The sequence below is a fragment of the Aptenodytes patagonicus genome, chromosome 11 (assembly GCF_965638725.1).
Source record: "Aptenodytes patagonicus chromosome 11, bAptPat1.pri.cur, whole genome shotgun sequence".
NCBI lineage: Eukaryota > Metazoa > Chordata > Aves > Sphenisciformes > Spheniscidae > Aptenodytes > Aptenodytes patagonicus.
This window is the reverse complement of record NC_134959.1, coordinates 23,233,178-23,250,946: the sequence shown is the minus strand read 5'-3', so window position 1 is coordinate 23,250,946 and position 17,769 is coordinate 23,233,178. Positions and strand designations below refer to the sequence as shown.

At 56.0% G+C, this 17,769-nt stretch overlaps 2 protein-coding genes across 2 annotated transcripts in view; both read right to left on the bottom strand.

Annotated features, from left to right (window-relative positions):
• Positions 1-10,636, bottom strand: part of ATP6V0D1 (ATPase H+ transporting V0 subunit d1) — a 39,171-nt gene extending 28,535 nt beyond the window's left edge. Inside the window, exon 1 of the mRNA XM_076349482.1 lies at positions 10,460-10,636. Within this exon, the coding sequence (XP_076205597.1) occupies positions 10,460-10,589 (130 nt within the window). The 5' untranslated portion in view covers positions 10,590-10,636. The remainder of the gene's footprint in view (positions 1-10,459) is intronic.
• An 823-nt stretch (positions 10,637-11,459) lies between these two features.
• Positions 11,460-12,921, bottom strand: AGRP (agouti related neuropeptide). Its single transcript, XM_076348989.1, has 3 exons — positions 12,747-12,921; positions 12,369-12,463; positions 11,460-11,729 (listed from the first exon to the last, which is right to left on the bottom strand). Exons 1-3 carry the CDS (start codon positions 12,919-12,921, stop codon positions 11,538-11,540), a joined length of 462 nt encoding a protein of 153 aa, XP_076205104.1. The 3' UTR covers positions 11,460-11,537.
• Between the last annotated feature and the right edge of the window lie 4,848 nt (positions 12,922-17,769).

The following is a 17,769-nucleotide window of genomic DNA, read 5'->3' as shown; positions in this document are numbered from 1 at the left end:
GCACTTCTCTAGGCATTCTCTTCTCTGAAAGATCACCTAGACAAAACCCATGTGTTAAGTCATACGCTTATATTTGTGCTCACTTTTATCACGGACAATCCAAATGCAGTAAAAGATCGGTGTTTCACCACACCAGCCTTGTCCCATCTTAAAGAGGAAACTGTGACACTATCTGTGTAACTGAGCACACACCTGTTCCAGCTGTCCACTGTGCTTGATCAAGGTGGAAGGTTACTGATTTTGTAGGAAGTATTTGCTAGAAATCTAGGAAAAAAAAAAAAAAGAGAAACAACTTAAGCACTTCCTCTAGCCAAAAGGGCTCTGGTTGCAGGCTTCTCTGAAGCAATCGTGACCAAGAACCTATCTGCACCCACAAGCAAGTTTCCTCAGAGACTAGTGATGTGGAAGCATCTGAAAAGCTTTCAAAGCCAAAAAGACACAAACGGCAACCTTGAAATTATAAAGCAGCTAGGTATTACATCATCAAGTCAGTCCAACTAATTGCACTGGCAAAGAAAAGTCAGGCAATAAGAGGTAAAGAGGGGCTGGTGAAGAGGAAGGCCAATTAAATATGTCTCATATGGTAGGCAACCCCTGCCCAGGATGGAGGAACATGCTCCGAAGCCTTCCCCTCCTCCAGTTTCAAGTAGAGGAAACCTTCGTTTCCTCCGTTACCCTCACTGCAGGTCAGGTGCCCAACCAAGCTGCAGTCCTGGCCAACAAGCAACCACAACATACTGAACTCTGTCAAGATAAAAGCCCTATTTGAGCCAAAAGCATTTAAGTGTCTCTATGGAAAAACTGAATCCAGAACTGAGGAGCATCATATCATCCTACTCCTCAAAGCTCTACTAGTTGCACTGGTACATAACGTTCATCTCCCTTCAGCTTTACCTCAGAGGGCCAGTTAGGCAAGCACCCTCCTAGGGATTCAAGACCTTTATGGGGAAAGGAGAGTAGCTGGGAGAGTTTAGTCAAACCAGATGTGAACACACCGTCCAGAGAAAACAAAAAAAACCAAACCCTCAAAACCAGACATTTCTCCCTGGTTTCTCTGAAGCAGGAGCACTGAGGCTGCCTTTCCCTTCCACTGAACCGTAGGAGTCCTCAGCATCATAGCACGAGCATCCACGGCACCAAGGTCGGAGAAAGGACTCAGCCTAGCTTGGAGTTTGATTTTTTGACATTACACCCAGCTACAGGCATGAGCTGGAGAGCATCCTCCGCACCGGCCTCCAAGCTGAGCTTGTACTGTACAGTGCAATACTGTCCTCAGCCCGAGGGGTGGAGGGTCACATGGCTGTCAAGCTGACTTTAACTCTTCAGGGTATTTCCAAGGGGGTCTAGCAAAGATGTTTTTGACCCAGCACTTTTGAGTTATGAAGACGTTACCACTGCTAAGTCTCACAGGAAACAGATGGTGGTTATAGAGGGCGGGGGGGGGGGGGGAAGGCCAGAGACTTAAATAGCGCTCAGTTGCCGTCATGTTTCTCAGCAGTTTACAGGAGAGTTTGGTGGCACTCTTAGTAAGGAATCCTGGATGCAGCAAAGAGAGCTACTTGCCCAACAACACGCATCACAGCTGAAGCAAAGCAGAAACTTAACCTAGATCTCTGCTCCCCAGACTATGCCGCAGCTAAACAGTTGTGTTTTATTCTACCAAAAGATTATCAACTTACGCTCACACTGTCGAGGTGGGAAAACATGGTCCAGATAACTCAAGACAGTGGAGTTTTCAACATGACCCTTGTCAAAGTCAAACACCGGATCCTGCCAAACCTCAGAATGCCCCTCACCTCCATGCAGCCTGCATAGGATTGTTATTGATGACAATCACTTCCTAAAGCCTGCAAAAAGCCCAGCTCACAGGCAGCACCCTGCATGCAAAGAGTTCTCGTGCATCTGTTTTGCAACTGTTTGATTTTTGAAAGCTAAGATATAGTTACAGAACGGAAATCTACCAGAATTACGTCTTAATGAGTTTCAGTCCCTCTTCTGAAAGCTCCTGGATGATGAGCTTTGGAGTCCGAGTGGAAATTAAGTTCCACTGTCAGATCAGGGCTTTACTAGTTTGCTTTTAGTGGAGGCTGGAGAAAGCATGGAACAAAATTCAGCAGTTGCTCAATGAATACGAGAGAAAGGGTCCTTTATTGCACCCATAAAATCAGACTGCAAGGGAAGGCACAGGGGACTGCAGTAGCCACATTCATATACCTCCTACTTTCAGTTCTCTGTAATTGTGCAGAGCTCTAGTGAAAACTAAGCCTGCCCAAAAAGGCATGTGATGTTGTTTTGCAGCTATACAGGACCTTGGAGAGGAAGCAGCTATTGCATACCCTACCACGTCTTACTTCAGTAGGGAAGCTTCCAAAGCTTTCAGCTTGTTTCCTCAACTCCAACTCTGCTACAGCAAAACTGTCGGTTCCTTTTGGTGTCACCACGACCTGCAACTCTGCTCTTACTTTTGAGGCTGCAAGAAGCCGCCTCGCTATCGGGTCACTTGATGCTAGAGACCCAGTGACACAAAAAGTAGAGTTTGCTGTACCACCCACTTCCAGGAGGCCAGAGCTGCGTTGCGTTTAGACCAGAGCCACACAAGCTTGCACGCTGTGCCTTGCAGCCTCTCCCTCAACAGCTCTGAGCAAGCTCCCATGAGCCACTTGGCCAGAGCATTTTGTCCTGCTCGACGAGGGGGTTGCCTCCCCAACTCCACAGCACAAGAGCCAGCACAACATTGTGTTGCAACTGGAATAAGGGCCATGCTTATATAACACTTGGAATTAACTTTTACGGTGAAGGTCAGCCACAATCTGCAGGAACTAAACTCTTCTGAATCTCTTAGCATCCAAGCAGACAGAACAGAACATATTTTCCAAAAATTGGACCGGATTTATAAACCCTGACTCAATGCATCCCACAGCGTACCAGTGCCTTACGCGAGCCTGTCCTCCTCCAGCCACTGGGCCAGTCACCGAGCCTCAGTCAAGGAGGTTTGGGAGTTTTTAATAGGACTATTCACGTCAGGCTTCTCAGTTAAGAACGGACTAACCCCGTGGTTTCACAAATCCCCTGCCAGAAGAGCTGTCCCAGTAGCACGGTGACTAATAAGTGGACCCACTGCTGAGCAAGCCCCACGTTCTCCAAAAGCTCAAGTTCCTATTTCCTAACGCAAGTTCAGACCGAGCTGGAGTCGGCCTCTGGCAGCAACAGCAGCACCTCGGCAGGGGCGGCTGCCAGAGATCCCACACGCTGCATGTCGACGAGACACTGGCTGCGAGCCTTCTGCCGTGCCTCTTCCCCAGCTGCCTGCCGAAAGGGCGACAGACCTGCACCTAGAGCCCAGCCGCTCCCGATGAGCTCCTCCAGATGCTGACTAACAGCAGCACACGGCCTCAACCCAGAGATTGCTTTTGAGAGGTACGTTCGCCTGTTTCGGCATTCTTTCCAAGCGGTTCACGCACTTTAAGAGACAGACTGAGCCAGCATTTGGCAAGGGAGCGCTTGAATTACCACAACGCTTTTTGTTCTCCCTCCTCCCCCGCAAAAGCTGGTAAATTATGGCCAGGTCACAGTTCCCAGAAAGCTGCCTTGTGCAAGAACACAACAGCTTGTCAGAACGACAGCCTTTTTCTGCTGAGTATTCAAGTAGGGTAGCGCTCAAGATTACCATGACATGTACTTACAGCAACCTCCTTTCAGCTCTCGGATCAGGCCCTCTGGTTTCGACGCAGTTGGCTGTACATGAGGCATAAACACAACTGAAGCTTAATTCAACACACCGCTGTGCCAACAACCACACCTCGACATTTCAGATGACATTTTCTTGAGAGACTTCAGATCCACAGTAAAACTGCTATCCTCTCCTGCAAGTTTGCTTTGTCATAACAAGGAATCAAGCCGTTACTCAGTCTTTCAGACATCTGTCAGTCATCAAAGCCTGTCCTGTAAGCCCTACTCGGACAGAGTGACCCATGGCCCCACCAGCTCATACATCCACCCCTTTCTTCTTCAGCATCCTCCCGTAACTGCATTGCAGAGCTCTGAATCAAGTTAAGGGCTCAAGCACTTCCAGGCAAGGACTGATTTGTCTTCTCGTGCACAGGCATGGAATTAGCTTTTGCAACTTCCAAGCTGAACTGACGTTTTCACACAATTATCTGCTGTAACCCCGACATCTCACTCCAAAGCACCCGGGGCCATCACTGCATACATAAACATTAAAATATCGTCTGCCATCTCCCAGGCCTGAGGCAGTAAAGCAGCTGAGGGATTACACAGCAGCCTGCAGATCAGCTACGTCGCCCACGTCTCCCTTCAGAAGACTGCAGTCATTACCATTTGGCTTGTTGCTGTCCGTTTGGTCTGTTTACAGCCACCTCACACACTCCTGGAGCTGCTTCTCTGAAATCTCACCCGAGAAGCGCCCAGAGACCCTTCATCCCCTGCAGAATTTAAGACCTTTTCTGTGGTTGCACACCGCCAGCAGTGACATGCCACCTCTCCTCTGCTGTCAGGCAGCAAATTCCTCTGGGCCACAGCTGGACACAGAGAAGTGTTGTCTTTGGCCCTTTTCCTCACCAGTGTCTCACCTCTAGCTCTTCACCTCTCTGTTTGAGATGTCCTCAGCACCAAAGAGCAGCCTGTGTTTCTAGCCCAGCCCTTCCCAGGGTTGAACTCACCCCCCTCAGAGCTTCAAACCCAACATGGTCAGGTCTCATTTCCTTTGGAGCCCCTCAACCAGGTAGCCCTCTCCTGATCCTTCCAAGACAAGGTAACCCCTTCTAATCCAGTAAGCTTCACCCCTACATACCCTTTTTTCCCCTCTCTAAAAGCAGACCGCACTAAGTCACGGCTGTAACCTCAGAGGTCCAGTACACTAACAGGACATCAGCCCGGCACCTCGTGTTTTAAGTGGTTTAAGGGAGAGGCAACAAATCATTCAGAAGCTAAGAGAAACAGGGCAGAAAGTCTCATACTGCAGGAGCCGACGGCAGAGGAAAAACAAGATGAAAGCACTGACAGGCTGCCGAGTGGTAATACTTGCCAGGAAACGCAGACACCATCATCTTCTAACGAGGGGCAGGACCCAAACAAGGGCTGAAGCTGCACCAGTGCTGAGAAGCTGACCTCAGCTGCTGCTTGAAGTTTAGCTAGGAGAAGCTATGAAGCAGGTCTCTGCCCAGTAAAGGAGGCCAGAACAAACAGCAAAGAGCCTCTGCTGAACCCTGCAGGAAGCCAGAGACCACAGTGTTTGTTTGCCACCATGATTTAGCAGGCCATGGAAGTGCCATCTTTCTTCCAATAAATAATGTTTTCCTTGAGCTTATTTTAACAGGACAGCTGGTTAACCAGCCACAGCGAGTGGTTACACTGGAGGACACAGGACAAAGCACCGAGATTAGCAGGACAGCCTTTCGGCTACTGCTCTGTTGCTGCAAGAGCAGCCAGCATTCACAGGACAGGAATGGTCTATAGCCTCCTCAGGTCTCACCATTCCCATATGTTCTACCGCATCTGGCAGATGAAAGCTCTTGGGGACAGGGCCAGGCCTCCTGCACAGTCCCAGCAAGCAAGGGTCAGCTTTTCGCAAAGGGCTCTCCCAGAGAGCATCGTCATCGTGCTTTCGAAAGGTCCCTACCACATTACGGCTTGGCTTCTACACCCACCGAGTTCGGGGTTCAGACTGAACCCTTCTCAGAGTTCAAGATGGATCTAAGCACGGCCACACTTCAGGACCATCAAGTGGCCTCTCCTTGCTTGGTTGTACACCAAAGGAGCTGCATAGGAAAGGATCTACCCCATTCCCCCCACACCCAGGAGAACACCATGAGCTCCACCATGGACCAAGGTGCCAAAAGCACTCTTGGAGGTAGTCTGTAGCTCTGGTAGCAATGCAGCTTCTCTACATGAGAGAGGACACATTGCCCACACGGTTAAGCTGAAAGAGAAGCCCAGCTCCAGCCTTTTGGGGCCCAAATTCCAGGACCACAGTGATAAAATGGAAGAGAGAAGGGTAGCACAGCCTCTTGCGCTCTTCTCTCAGCAAAAGGAGATACGGCGAACACTCAGTATGTAACACCACAAAGCAAAGACAGCCTCCAGGGGAGAAAAAAAGATCCTTGGAACTATGAAAACAAAAGCACACACTGCACTCAGCAGAAGCCTGGTACACAGAGGACACGCTCCCCAGCATCCATTTGTTGGAGGCAAGAGCCCACAGCTCTGCTCAGGAAGGCCTTTGCTTCGGTGCGCCTAGCCATCCTGTGGTTAGACAACAGAAGACAGACACACTTCACCCCACAGTGGCTCAACCGCGTGCTCAGTGCCCTTCAGTGTATTTCATCACCTCTCCTCTGCGTGGAGAAAGAAGGAAGAGGAGAGAGTGGGAGAGAAGTGGATGTCTTTGCACTGAAGAGGCATTTTAGGACAGCAAGCCTTTAGCAATCCACTCGGGAGTTGACTGAAAGCAGCGCTCCCCTTCTGGGCAGCAAGGGCTACGTAGAGCAACCCCGGAAATACTCTTCAAGGTTGAAAAACAACTAACCAACCTGTCCAGTCGTGGTTTATTCCACACCATCCAGCCCTGTATCAAGAGTTTGGTGCTCACTATGTATTGCTACAGATTAACTTGACAGAAAACAAGGCTCCGGCACGCGTGAGGGTACCATTCAGGCAGATCACCGTGCTGTCCAGCTGGCGTGGAGCCAGAGTCTGGGACAAGCGTGACCTATTTGCTTCAAGCTCTCCGATTTCACTGTTGATTCACACGCGTCCTAGAAGTGGAGGTCTGTGGACCAAACTGAGGAGAGAGAACCACCGTCTTGGAAATCCTTTCTTTCTAAAAGAATGTATTTGCTTCTCCTAGCCACCCTTCACCTCCCAAATACATCTTTGGGGCGCAGATGGTTACTCTGCTCCTCCCCAGGCTGATGTGACATGACACCACTACCTTGGGGTTACGAGGACCGAAAACCCAAGAGTTTTCACGGGACAAGTCCACAGCAGACTGATAAACTGCAGGCTGAGATGCCCAAATAAAACATGACAGACCCCTGCAGGGGCATGAAACTAGTTCCACACACAGCTTAAGCCGAAGACAGGACAGATCTCATCCCTCCACATGCACACCACTGTTTCCATAAGGCGTGCAAGTCCCCAGCTGAGCCAACTGCATGGACAGAAGCACTAGCACCCACAGAGAGGTGGTGGAAACACGCAGCCTCTGGAAAGCGTTTCCCAACAGCAGCCCACACTAAGAAGCTTGAGCCAACTACCTGCCACTTCTCAGCTGGCTATTTCTCAGCCTCATTACCCAGACAGAAGGTGACACGTCCTGCTGCTGGATTTCACCATAGCAGTTCACCTTTATTACATTGGCAGGTGAGAAAGAAATCGGTTTCCTACACTGTTCCTGTGGAAGCAAGAGCCATATTAGCAAAAGGAGGCTCGTGAACGCTGACTCAAAGATAAAGAAATTCCTGTTTCTAAAGACGACTCTTTTGTACACTTCCCAGGCTCCATATACTTTTTGCAGTACGGAGCATTGCAGATCAACAGTAAAGCCTGCCGATAACCTACATTCCAGTCCCAGACTGAACTCTGCTTCTTAAAAGCAGCGCCACTGTCCAACTGCATCAACAGCTTTTTATTCTCCAGAGATGATACCAGACCTCTAACAGGCTACCACGGCTTTTAGGAGCTGGAGACGGCTCACCATCCTTTTGACAGTAGAAATCTGGGTGACTCATAAGCGTGGTTATCCAAGACAGATTCCACTCAAGAACAGATCCATGCTCACACCACTGAAGCAGAGGAAAGCAGCTCCAAGTCCTTCACTGACACCTTGTGTCAGAAGCAGGAATTGGCTGCAACAGAGAGGGCCAAGCAGGTTCCAAGCGATATCCAGCACAGGTGTACAGCCCACATGGACCTCTGGCTGAGAAACAGCCAAAGCACCAGGACTTTTGGAGCTGAAAGAAGGGATTAAACATATTATTGCCACAAGTTTCAAGAGAGAGCCTAAGCCAAAACAGCTCTCGTGCTCTTCCCTCAATCCTGGTCATGTTTTCCTGCCCCTTCTTAAAGCCCGCTCAGGAGCCTGCCTGATCACAGACAGCCTATTTAGCTCCCTCTTTCCAACTCATCAAGAAGCAAGAGCTGGAATTGGCTTACTTTGTGATCAGACAAGCAGAGACCACAGAGGATCATGCAGAAAAGCATGATCTCCTCCTCCCGGCAGCACTAAGCTGTCAACACAAGTCCTGAACCAGAGAATTGAATTCCTCTGTGCATCCGGACCAATCCAAGCACACAAAAGAGCAGCATTTCAGACCTGGAAGCGCAACATCCTCCAGGCGATGTCAATGCCAGTGACCAGCCAGATACCCAATTCCCAGGGCCAGCCCCAGAACAGCCTTGGTCCTTCAGGATTTCTCCGCGGACAAGGTGATGATTTGCTCCAGGACTGGGACTAACTGCAGAGCCAGACTCACACGCAAGAGGCAACAGCAAAGACAAAACAGAAACGGTGGAGAAGAATGTATGAGTATTTTATGCCTAAGTACTTATTTTGGCTGCTAATAAGCTCGCCACTGCCTGGATTTAGTGCAGACAAGCACCCGGGAGAGAAAGAACACACGTTAAAACTCTGTGGAGCATAGAAAACAGGTACTGAAGTGGGAAAATCAGAACTAAAGGGACAGAGGAAAGAAATGGTCTGATCACAGACCTATATAAGTGATCAAGAGCAACGTTCCTTTGAAGGAAAATCCTTCTACAAGAGCACACTAGACAGGGGCACAGAAAGCCAAGTGGAGGAGGAATGAGATTGGCAGTGAACTTGGAACAGCCTTCAAGCTCTGAATGAAGCTTGACAAGGAGCACAGCAGCAGCCACCACGAGAGAGCTATCAGGGATGGGACAGTAACAGTACCAAGACAAACATATGGGAACTCCAAACCGACGCATTCCAAATGCAGAAAACCCCGCTCCAAGGGAGAGCAAAGCTTACGCAACTTGGTTCAGAAGGCAAGGAGGGGAGAAAAAAAAAGAGAAGCTATAAGTACAGAAAGACTACAAAGAGGAAGTTATCTGCAGGGAAGGTGATAAAGTGATAGTTTAGGGCATGCTAAGACTTCTGACGAGCAAGAGAGCAGGAATACCTCCCACGGCGCTCTTTCAGGCCCCGGGCTCCGTAGCAAGAACAACAGAGACTGCTGCAAGCAAAGAGCTGCAAAAACGTCTGGCTGAAAAGGGGCTTCTGTCCTAAGTAAAAATATCCTGGGTATTTTTAAGGTAGAGACTGAGGCACATCACAGCACTCTGTTCCAATTCTGTTCTTTAATGTTTGCGTGAGCAACTCCAGGTAACTTGCATCCAGGGTTCAGCTGGCCAAGGATCCCTCTAGATAGTCAACATTAATTTCAGTCGCTCAGCAGTGATCATCAAGATAAAGCTGATGCTTAACTAGTATTTTTAGAAGAAAGAACAATTCAATAATTATAGCCCCATTGACCAAAAGAACCGACATCTCTGGATACGTATGTTTCTAGCCTATTTCAATAGAGACCTGGTTTTGATCTTCGTGATTCATGATCCAGGTCCTGGACACCAATGAGTGAAAACTGTTAAGGGGGTCACTGATACAGAGGAACGGTTTAGCACCGACTAATTAAGAAGATGAGCTGACCACAGGTAACGAGTATCACAGAGCAAAACCTTCACAGCTCTCCAGGTTTGTACACACTGATCTAGAAAAGAAACAATGGCTGGAAGTCGGAATTAGCCTTGAAAGAGAACTCAAGATTGCAGGTGAAGGGTAATTCACCAGTGAATTTACTTAGATCCGCATCAGAATTTTTCCACTAGCAATCCTTCAGTAACAGCAGGTACTTTCCTAGATGACCCGATCTCCTCAAAAACCAATCATGGGTATCAGGGATTAAGTTAAGATTACCCCAATAATCTTACTTCTGGCCTTAAAAAGCTTCCCTGCGCTGCCCGCCATTTAGGAAGCGAAAGCACGAAACAAGACTCGCCAGCAAAGCCTGACAAACCTGCCAGGCTCCCAACAACAGCAGGACACGCACCACAGCTATACGGCCACCTCAAGAAAGCACTGGGAGCTCAAGCTTCCTTAAACCGCCGTTATCAGCTGTTGCAATCACACGGCCGGGCTGACCGGGAAACTGAGTCAGCTGAGCTCGGGGAGAGCAGCCGGGGGGGGGGGAAAAGGACCAAGTGCCTGCTCAGCCACGGGGGGGAGAGGGGACAGCGCCTCAAAAACGCCGCCGTCGGCTCTTTTCCCCACTGCCACGCAGCCCCTCGCCTCCCCACCGGCCCTCCACCCTCACGCCAGCCGGGCTTTCACCTCAGCCCGCCGGCCGGGCCTTCCCCTCAATATGGGGGGGGGTGGTGGGGGGAGCGTCCCCGCCCGCCTCGGAGCCCCGCCGCCACTCACCCTCCAGGCTCTCACACTGCACCAGGTTCACGTAGTCACCTTGACGGAGCACCCCCGCCTTAAAACCGCGCACCAACCCTTCCAGGTAGCCGTTATCCACGTTAAAATACAGCTCGGGGAAAGACGACATGGCGGCCGGCGACAAGACGGGCGAACGACCCCGGCGCCTCACGTGACCCGCCCGGCGCGCATGTGACGCTGCGCGCGGGCGCGTCCCCGCCCCCTTTTCCCGGCAGGCAGTGCGAGGGCGGGAAGCGCCTGAGGAGATGGCGGTCGGGAGGCGGGATGGCGGCGGTCCCGGGCCCGCGCAGGGGGAGCAGCGGCCGCGATGGCGGCCGCTGCTCCCCCTGCGCGACCCCGGGACCGCGGCTCCCGCCGCCCCTCCCAGCGCCGCACTCCCCTGTGAGGCCTCCTCCATCCCCGGGGAGCGGGTGGAAACCCCACCTCAACCAAGTCCTCACCCGGCGCTAGGCCTGAGGTTCACCTCCGGCACCCCTGAAAGCCCGGCTGTGGGTTTTCAGGGCTTTTTCGCAGCCTCCACGGACGCGTTTTACCCCCCCCCCGAGCGTGCCTTGCGGCGTACGGGTTAGTGGTGGAGGAGGTGACGCTGCGTCCATGCTGCAGGTACCCCCTTGGTCACTGATTCCTTGGGGTTGACAGCTCGCAGGGTCCCTAGGTGAAAAGCACCCAGGGCCACCGTCAGCGATACTGGCAGGAGAAGAACACAAGTAAAGCTCCCAGCGCAGCTGAAATATCACCTCCTGGGGCACCCCTCCTGCTGAGAGACCACTCATCTAGCCAGGAAGGGCCCCCCCCCCCAGGAGCTGCCCTGGAAAAAAAAAAAATATATCATTTTGTTTTACGTGGAGCTGCCCTGGACTCTTGGCTGTGAGGACACGGTGCCCACCTGGGTGCGGGTGCCGGCACCTTGCTGCTACCCCTCTCCCCTGAGATCCCAAGCGGACGCATTGAACCACTCCCACTCGGCGACGGCTTTTGCTAACGGCTGGTTTATTGGAGCTGCAGAGGAGGAGGCGGCGCGCGTGGGCAAGGAGAGGGCAGCCCCGCGGCACGGGCGCTAGTTCTTGCCGCAGGGGAAACTGGTGCTGATTTTCCTGCAGTAGCAAAAAGCGTTGAAGAAGCGGCAGTAGCAGGTGGCGCAGGGGTCGCAGCAGGGGACCTGATGCCCAAGGCAGGACTCCAGGAGGCGGACGCAGCGGCGGGGGGAGCGCTCTTCGCGGCCCGCAGCTTGCAGTTCCGTGGACGATGCCTGCCGGAGAGAGAGGAGGAAGAGGAGGGAAAGAGTTGGTGCTGGACCACCGGGCCAGCAATAAAGAACTGCGTGGGAGAGAGCCAAGAGTGGCTGCTGAAACCTGCCGCTGCCAGCAGCGGAGAGCTCTGTCATGCTCAACTCTGGGCTCAACCTGTTGGAAATCGCCGCTGAGCCCCGTGGGCTCTCTGCGGGCATCACTGCCTCGTCCACCATGTCTCGAGGCCTTTACGCACATGTTTATTTTGAAGCGCAGCCTCGACTTTAGTGCAGGGTGCCGTGCCTTCTGCCCGAACAGAGACCCCGGGGTCCGAGCCAGGCAAGACGCGGCACTGCCCGGTGAGCTCCTGCTCTGCAGAGGCTTCCTGGGCTGCGCTTGGGGTTAATTAAATGGATTGCAGGCGTGCGGGCTTGGACCGCCCTCCTTTGAGTGCCGGAGCCCCTTGCAGCTCTGGGCAGCCTCAGCTGGTCCCAGCCCTGGCTGCTCCCCAGCAGGCGACGAACAGATACTCCCATCCCAAGCAGCACCATGTTGGGCCTCAAACCACCCCTGGCCCCGGGGGCACAGAGAAGGCTGCTGTGGCCTGAGGCCAACCCCCGCTCTTTCGGGTGTCTGTAAGAAAGCTCAGGGAGCGTTACCTGCGGTTCCAGCACGCCGCCGCTCTGCGCGAGGTCACTGTCAGCTTCTTGGACCTCCAGGGCCATCTGCTCAAACCCCAGCCTGGGGAGAGCTCCTGCGAGATACAGAGAGGCTGAACAAGGAGGCTGCTGGGGGGGTCTGCTCTGATTCTGCTCCCCGTGGTCGTGTATCCCCCCCCAAAAAAAAGCCCCCCACTCCCCACGGGCTGCCAGGGCAGCGGGAGGGAGGAGGCTGCTCTCACAGTGACAGGAGAAGCCGCACTGCTTTAAGGGGATCTCCTGCATCTGACCCCGGGTGTGGGGTCCCCACTTCTATTTTGGGGGCCCCGGCCATGCCAGCGAACGGCTGGCGGGGGCGGGGGGGGGCTCAGGACTCACCTGCTGGCTCCGCAGACACCTCCTTGACTTTCCGTAGCAGGCTGGAGTAGTGGGCTTTGTCCGCCCCCTCCAGCCCGCCGCTCACCTTCTGCAGGTGCCCGCGGCTGAGGTCGGCGGTGAGGATGGCCTGGATCCCCTGCAGCAGCGCGCAGCACAGCAGCAGCGCGTTCAGCATGGTCCTGGGGGACAACCTGCGCAGAGGGGTCCCGGCCAGCGTCAGCCCACCCGCTGGCGGACTGGCCCGGCCCCCGCCTCCACCCCACTGCCGTCACCCGCCGAGCAGCGCCGGGTCGGTGAGGGGCAGCCTCTGCCAGCACAGCCACCGTGCCGGGCTGTTTGCTCTCTTGGATTTGAGAGCCTTTCTCGGGCTACCACACGCCTGGGAGCTTCACGTGGACCCTCCAGAGCTAACGCACGTGCCGTGGGGCACCCCACATGCGGGCATGTTCATGATCTCACCGCAGAGGGGTTGAGCAGCAAAGGACAGACTGAGACTTGATCTTTTTTGCTGCGGTTGAGGGTCTCCCTGCTCCACGTGCAGCCTTCAGCAGCCGCCAGACCATCGCGGTGCCGTGCATTCACCGCCTGCACGTGCATGGGACGTGGCCGAAATGTCCGACACAGCTTCTGCCAGGCGCTTGCGCTCACAGAGTGTGGAAATGCCGCTAGTTTTAAAGACCAGAAGCTAATATTTACCGCCTGGTCTGCATCTGGGCTTGGGCGTGCGACCAGGACCTTGCAGACAACAGCCAGCACGGGGATCTCATGAGGTCCCCAAGTACCACTGCAGAGGCAGCCGTGTACCCACCAGCAGCTCCATCCCACTCCCTTTTCCACGGCAGTGCCGAGGGCAGCACAACTGTATTGGGTTTGCGTGGCCGGGTTTTGGTAGCGGGGGGGCTACAGGGGTGGCCTCTGTGCGAAGCTGCTAGAAGCTTCCCCTGCGTCCGATAGAGCCAACGCCAGCCGGCTCCAAGACGGACCCACCGCTGGCCAAGGCTGAGCCCATCAGCGACGGTGGTAGCGCCTCGGATAACATCTTTAAGAAGGGGAAAAGCTGCGGCACAAGAGCAACAGCGGCCGGAGAAAGGAGTGAGAATATGTGAGAGAAGCAACGCTTCAGACACCAAGGGCAGGGAAGGAGGGGGAGGAGGTGCTCCAGGCGCCGGAGCAGAGATTCCCCTGCAGCCCGTGGTGAAGACCATGGTGAGGCAGGCTGTCCCCCTGCAGCCCATGGAGGTCCGTGGTGGGGCAGATATCCACCTGCAGCCCGTGGGGGATCCCACGCCGGGGCAGGCGGATGTGCCTGAAGGAAGCTGCGACCCCGTGGAGTCTGCGCTGGAGCAGGCTCCTGGCAGGAGCCACGCTGGAGCAGTCTGTTCCTGAAGGACTGCGCCCCGTGGGAAGGGCCCACGCTGGAGCAGTTTGTGAGAACTGCAGCCCGTGGGAAGGACTCACGTTGGAGAAGTTCGTGGAGGACTGTCTCCCGTGGGAGGGACCCCACGCTGGAGCAGGGGAAGAGTGTGAGGAGTCCTCCCCCTGAGGAGGAAGGAGCGGCAGGAACAACGTGTGATGAACTGACCACAACCCCCATTCCCCGTCCCCCTGCGCCGCTGGGGGCGAGGAGGTAGAGAATTCGGGAGTGAAGTTGAGCCCAGGAAGAAGGGGGGGAGGTGTTTTAATATTTAGTTTTTATTTCTCATTACCCTACTCTGATTTGACTGGTAATAAATTAAATTAATTTTCCCCAGGTCGAGTCTGTTTTGCCCGTGACGGTGATTGCTGAGTGCTCTCCCTGTCCCGATCTCGACCCACGAGCCTTTCGTTACGTTTTTCTCTCCCCTGTCCAGCTGAGGAGGGGAGTGATGGAGCGGCTGGGTGGGCACCAGCGCCCAGCCAGGGCCGACCCACCACACCGACTCATGGCCCAGCACCTCCCTGCTTCTTGCCCAGCTCCTCCGTAACGCCTCCCTCTCCCCGTCCCGCTTTCTCCCCCGGCTCTCCAGCCGCCAGCCCTTCAGCCGTGTCCCGTGAAACCCAGCGCCTGCTGCCTTGGCAGCCCTGGGGCTCCGGCCCTGCCTCCGGCAGCCCAGAGCTGTGCCGGCCGCTCCTCACCTCCTCATCCCCTCAAAACCGCCCAGCTCTTTGCCGGGAGAGACCACTCCGCGCCGTGTGGGGAGCCCCACGGCCGTGGGTATCGCACCCCGAAGGCCCCCCGGACCCTTCCCCTTGTGAGCACTGACCTCTCCGAGCGGAGAGGGGGCTTGCCGCTCGCTGCTCCACCGAGCTCGCTGGGAGCGCCGCTACCGCTCTCTGCCTCAATGTCCTCCTCCCCACATGCTTGCTGGAATTTATATCGGCTTTTTATTAATTAAGTGCTGCAGCCACATGACTCCGCTAACTACCAGGTAGGTGGGCTTCTCTGGAAACCGGGCTTTGTCTGGACGGAGAGGCAGCCGGCGGGGCGGTGCGCGGGAGGGAGGACTCCTTCTCCGCGCCCCGCACGGCTGCGGGGAGGAACAGATCCCCGCTGGCCCCAAACTCCCAAGTTTCTTGGGAGCGATCCCCACTGCCCTTCCAGGCCGCTTCCCCTTCCAGCCGTGCCTGAGCGGCGCCGAGGCTGAGGACATCTCCTAGTTCCCGGCTAGAGAAATACCAGGGCTACCGGCTCCTCGCCAAAGACACGCCGAGCTCTCTACCGGTTTTCAAAGGGAATATCGCCCACCCGTAGCTCCCGGCAGGCACCCAGCCATAGTCCAGAGCCTCCAGAAGTCCTCCGACTCCCGACCGCCCGCCATCTGCAGATTCTTCAGGCTCCCGCCTGTGCTAACTGCATCTCTCATTCACGTATCCTTTGGAAAACGTGCAGCTCCCCAGGGCCAGGCGCTCTCAGAGGAGGTCCCTTGCACATCCCGGGCTCGACTCCGCCGTGGGAAGGAGGGAACCGGCTGCTCGGTTCTCCCCAGCCCCGACGCTGGCTTTCACAGCCATCGTATGTAGCTCCTTGAGCTTCTCGGTGCAGAGACCTTCGAGGGCCGCTCCAAAACCCAAAGGGAGCTGCAGCCAGCCTGATGCAGCCTCAGTCACGGGGCCAGGCACTGGTGGAGGCGGCATCTCTGCAGTCTCTCACCAGCCAGGGCTGCAGGGGACGTGCGTTACGGATGCAGCATCCCAGCGCACCACGTGCTTGTTCTTGCTTTTTCAACTGAAGGGCTTCAAAGCAGCGTTGGCATGTGTTAGAACAGGCAATTGCACAAAAGGATACGGACCTGCAGCTCGGGTGCGGCACCCAGCACCCCATCAGGAGAAGGACCCGACCCCGACACGCACGGGCCTTTCACTAGTGGGGGGGAACCAGGTATGGAGGGTCAGCCAAAAGAGGTGGCGGGAGGTGCTGCTCACGGAGCCTCCACAGTCCCCTCCCGTACTGACAGCAGCGGACCCGAGAGCTGTTTGCTAGAAACCCCAGTGCCAGAAGCCAGAAAGGAATCGCCTTTCCGTTCGAATCCCCAGATGCGCGCGCAGGGTGGCTGGCTGCCCAGGCACCCAGAGCCCCAGGGGCTGCCAACTCCTCTGCTCCCCCGCCAGCATCTCCCTCCACCACCCTGCAGACTGCCCACTCCCAGGTTAGCAGCTCGGCCGGGCTCCTCTTGGAAATGCCTGGGTCCTTGGGCGGCTTCAGCCCGGCAAGGACGTGGGGGGATAAGACATGAGAGGGCTTCAGTGGGCTGTGACATACCCAGCAAGGGAGGCCGATGGCCCGGGCTCCGCCAGGCTGCTCCCAGACCCTGCACGACCATGGAGGGCCCCCCAGGCCTCCCAGCATGTCCCCAGCGGAGCGTGAGCCACCAGTCCCGGTGGCAGCGCCAGCCCTGGGGATTTTTGCAGTCCCCCTCTCTGCCCCTCACGCGCCCTGTCCCAGCTCGACCCGATTCCTGCTGCACCCGAGGGCTGGGCTGGCTCAGAGGACAGGGCACGGGACCAGCGAAGGGCTCATCTGCTGTGCCCCTTCTCCTCTGGCGGCAGGCGGCTGCTGGAAACACTCAGCACCCAGCTGGGGTGCCCATGCACAGCACCCGGCTGGGCCCCCCAATGCACAGCACCCGGCTGCCTCCTCCACCCCGCATGCCTGGATGAGGACTCATCCTGGGTTAGAGGCAGGTTTGGCAGCCCCCCTCCTCCCATTCCCAATCCCATTCCCAGTCCCATTCCCAAAGCCCGGGTGAGTGCCGAGTGCCCCATCCAGCCCCGTTCCTGTGTCAGGAGCTGCTGGGCAGCTTGATCCTCCCGGCTCCTCCATCCCCAGTCCCGGGGGGGGAATCGGGTCCCCGGTCCACACTGCCCCCAGCCCCCGGCTGACGCCAGCCCCGGAGCGGGGCCCTCAGCCCGGCTCATTAGGGCCTGTTTGCAGCCTGCGGGGCCGCGGGCGGAAGACTTCTGGGAAGGCATTAGCGGTAACGAGGGCGGCCGCGCTGAGAGCTTTTTAATCTGCAGGAGCAACATCTGCTTTGTGCGCATCCCTATGGCCAGTAACGAGCTAAATGAGGCGGCCGGCCTCTTGCCGAGCCGCTTCCAGGAAAAGAGGGCTCACGGCGGGGGGGAGAACGGGGGGCCGGGGCTGTGCCCCCAGCCCTGGCTCGGCGCTCCTGGCCCCGAGCGAGGGTGGGAGCGGGCGATGGAGCGGGTCGGTGGCACGGCAGGGATGCCCGTGAGCGGGCAGGAGGGCAGGAGCCAGAGCTGCTGGGGGCCCCGGGGGACACACAGGGTGGGAGCCCGTCCCACGGTGGGACCCTCGGGAGGCAAGGGGGACGCCAAGCCGGGGCCGGGGGCTCTTCCTCTCTTCCTGGAAGCAGGCCGGCGGGTGGGCGGCTCATTTAGCTCGTTACTGGCCCCTGGCGTGGCCGCCCTCGTTACCGCTAACGCCAACCCAGTCCCCGCCGCCCCAAACGGGCGCTAATGAGCCGGGCTGAGGGCCCCGCTCGGGGGCTGGCGTCAGCCGGGGGCCGGGGGCAAGCGCTGCCCG

Coding starts and splice junctions, on each gene's coding strand:
- AGRP (XM_076348989.1), bottom strand. CDS start 12,921: ATGCTGAACGCGCTGCTGCTGTGCTGCGCGCTGCTGCAGGGGATCCAG. Junction 12,464..12,746: donor GGTGTCTGCGGAGCCAGCAG/GTGAGTCCTGAG, acceptor TGTATCTCGCAG/GAGCTCTCCCCAGGCTGGGG. Junction 11,730..12,368: donor GCGGCGTGCTGGAACCGCAG/GTAACGCTCCCT, acceptor TCTCTCCGGCAG/GCATCGTCCACGGAACTGCA.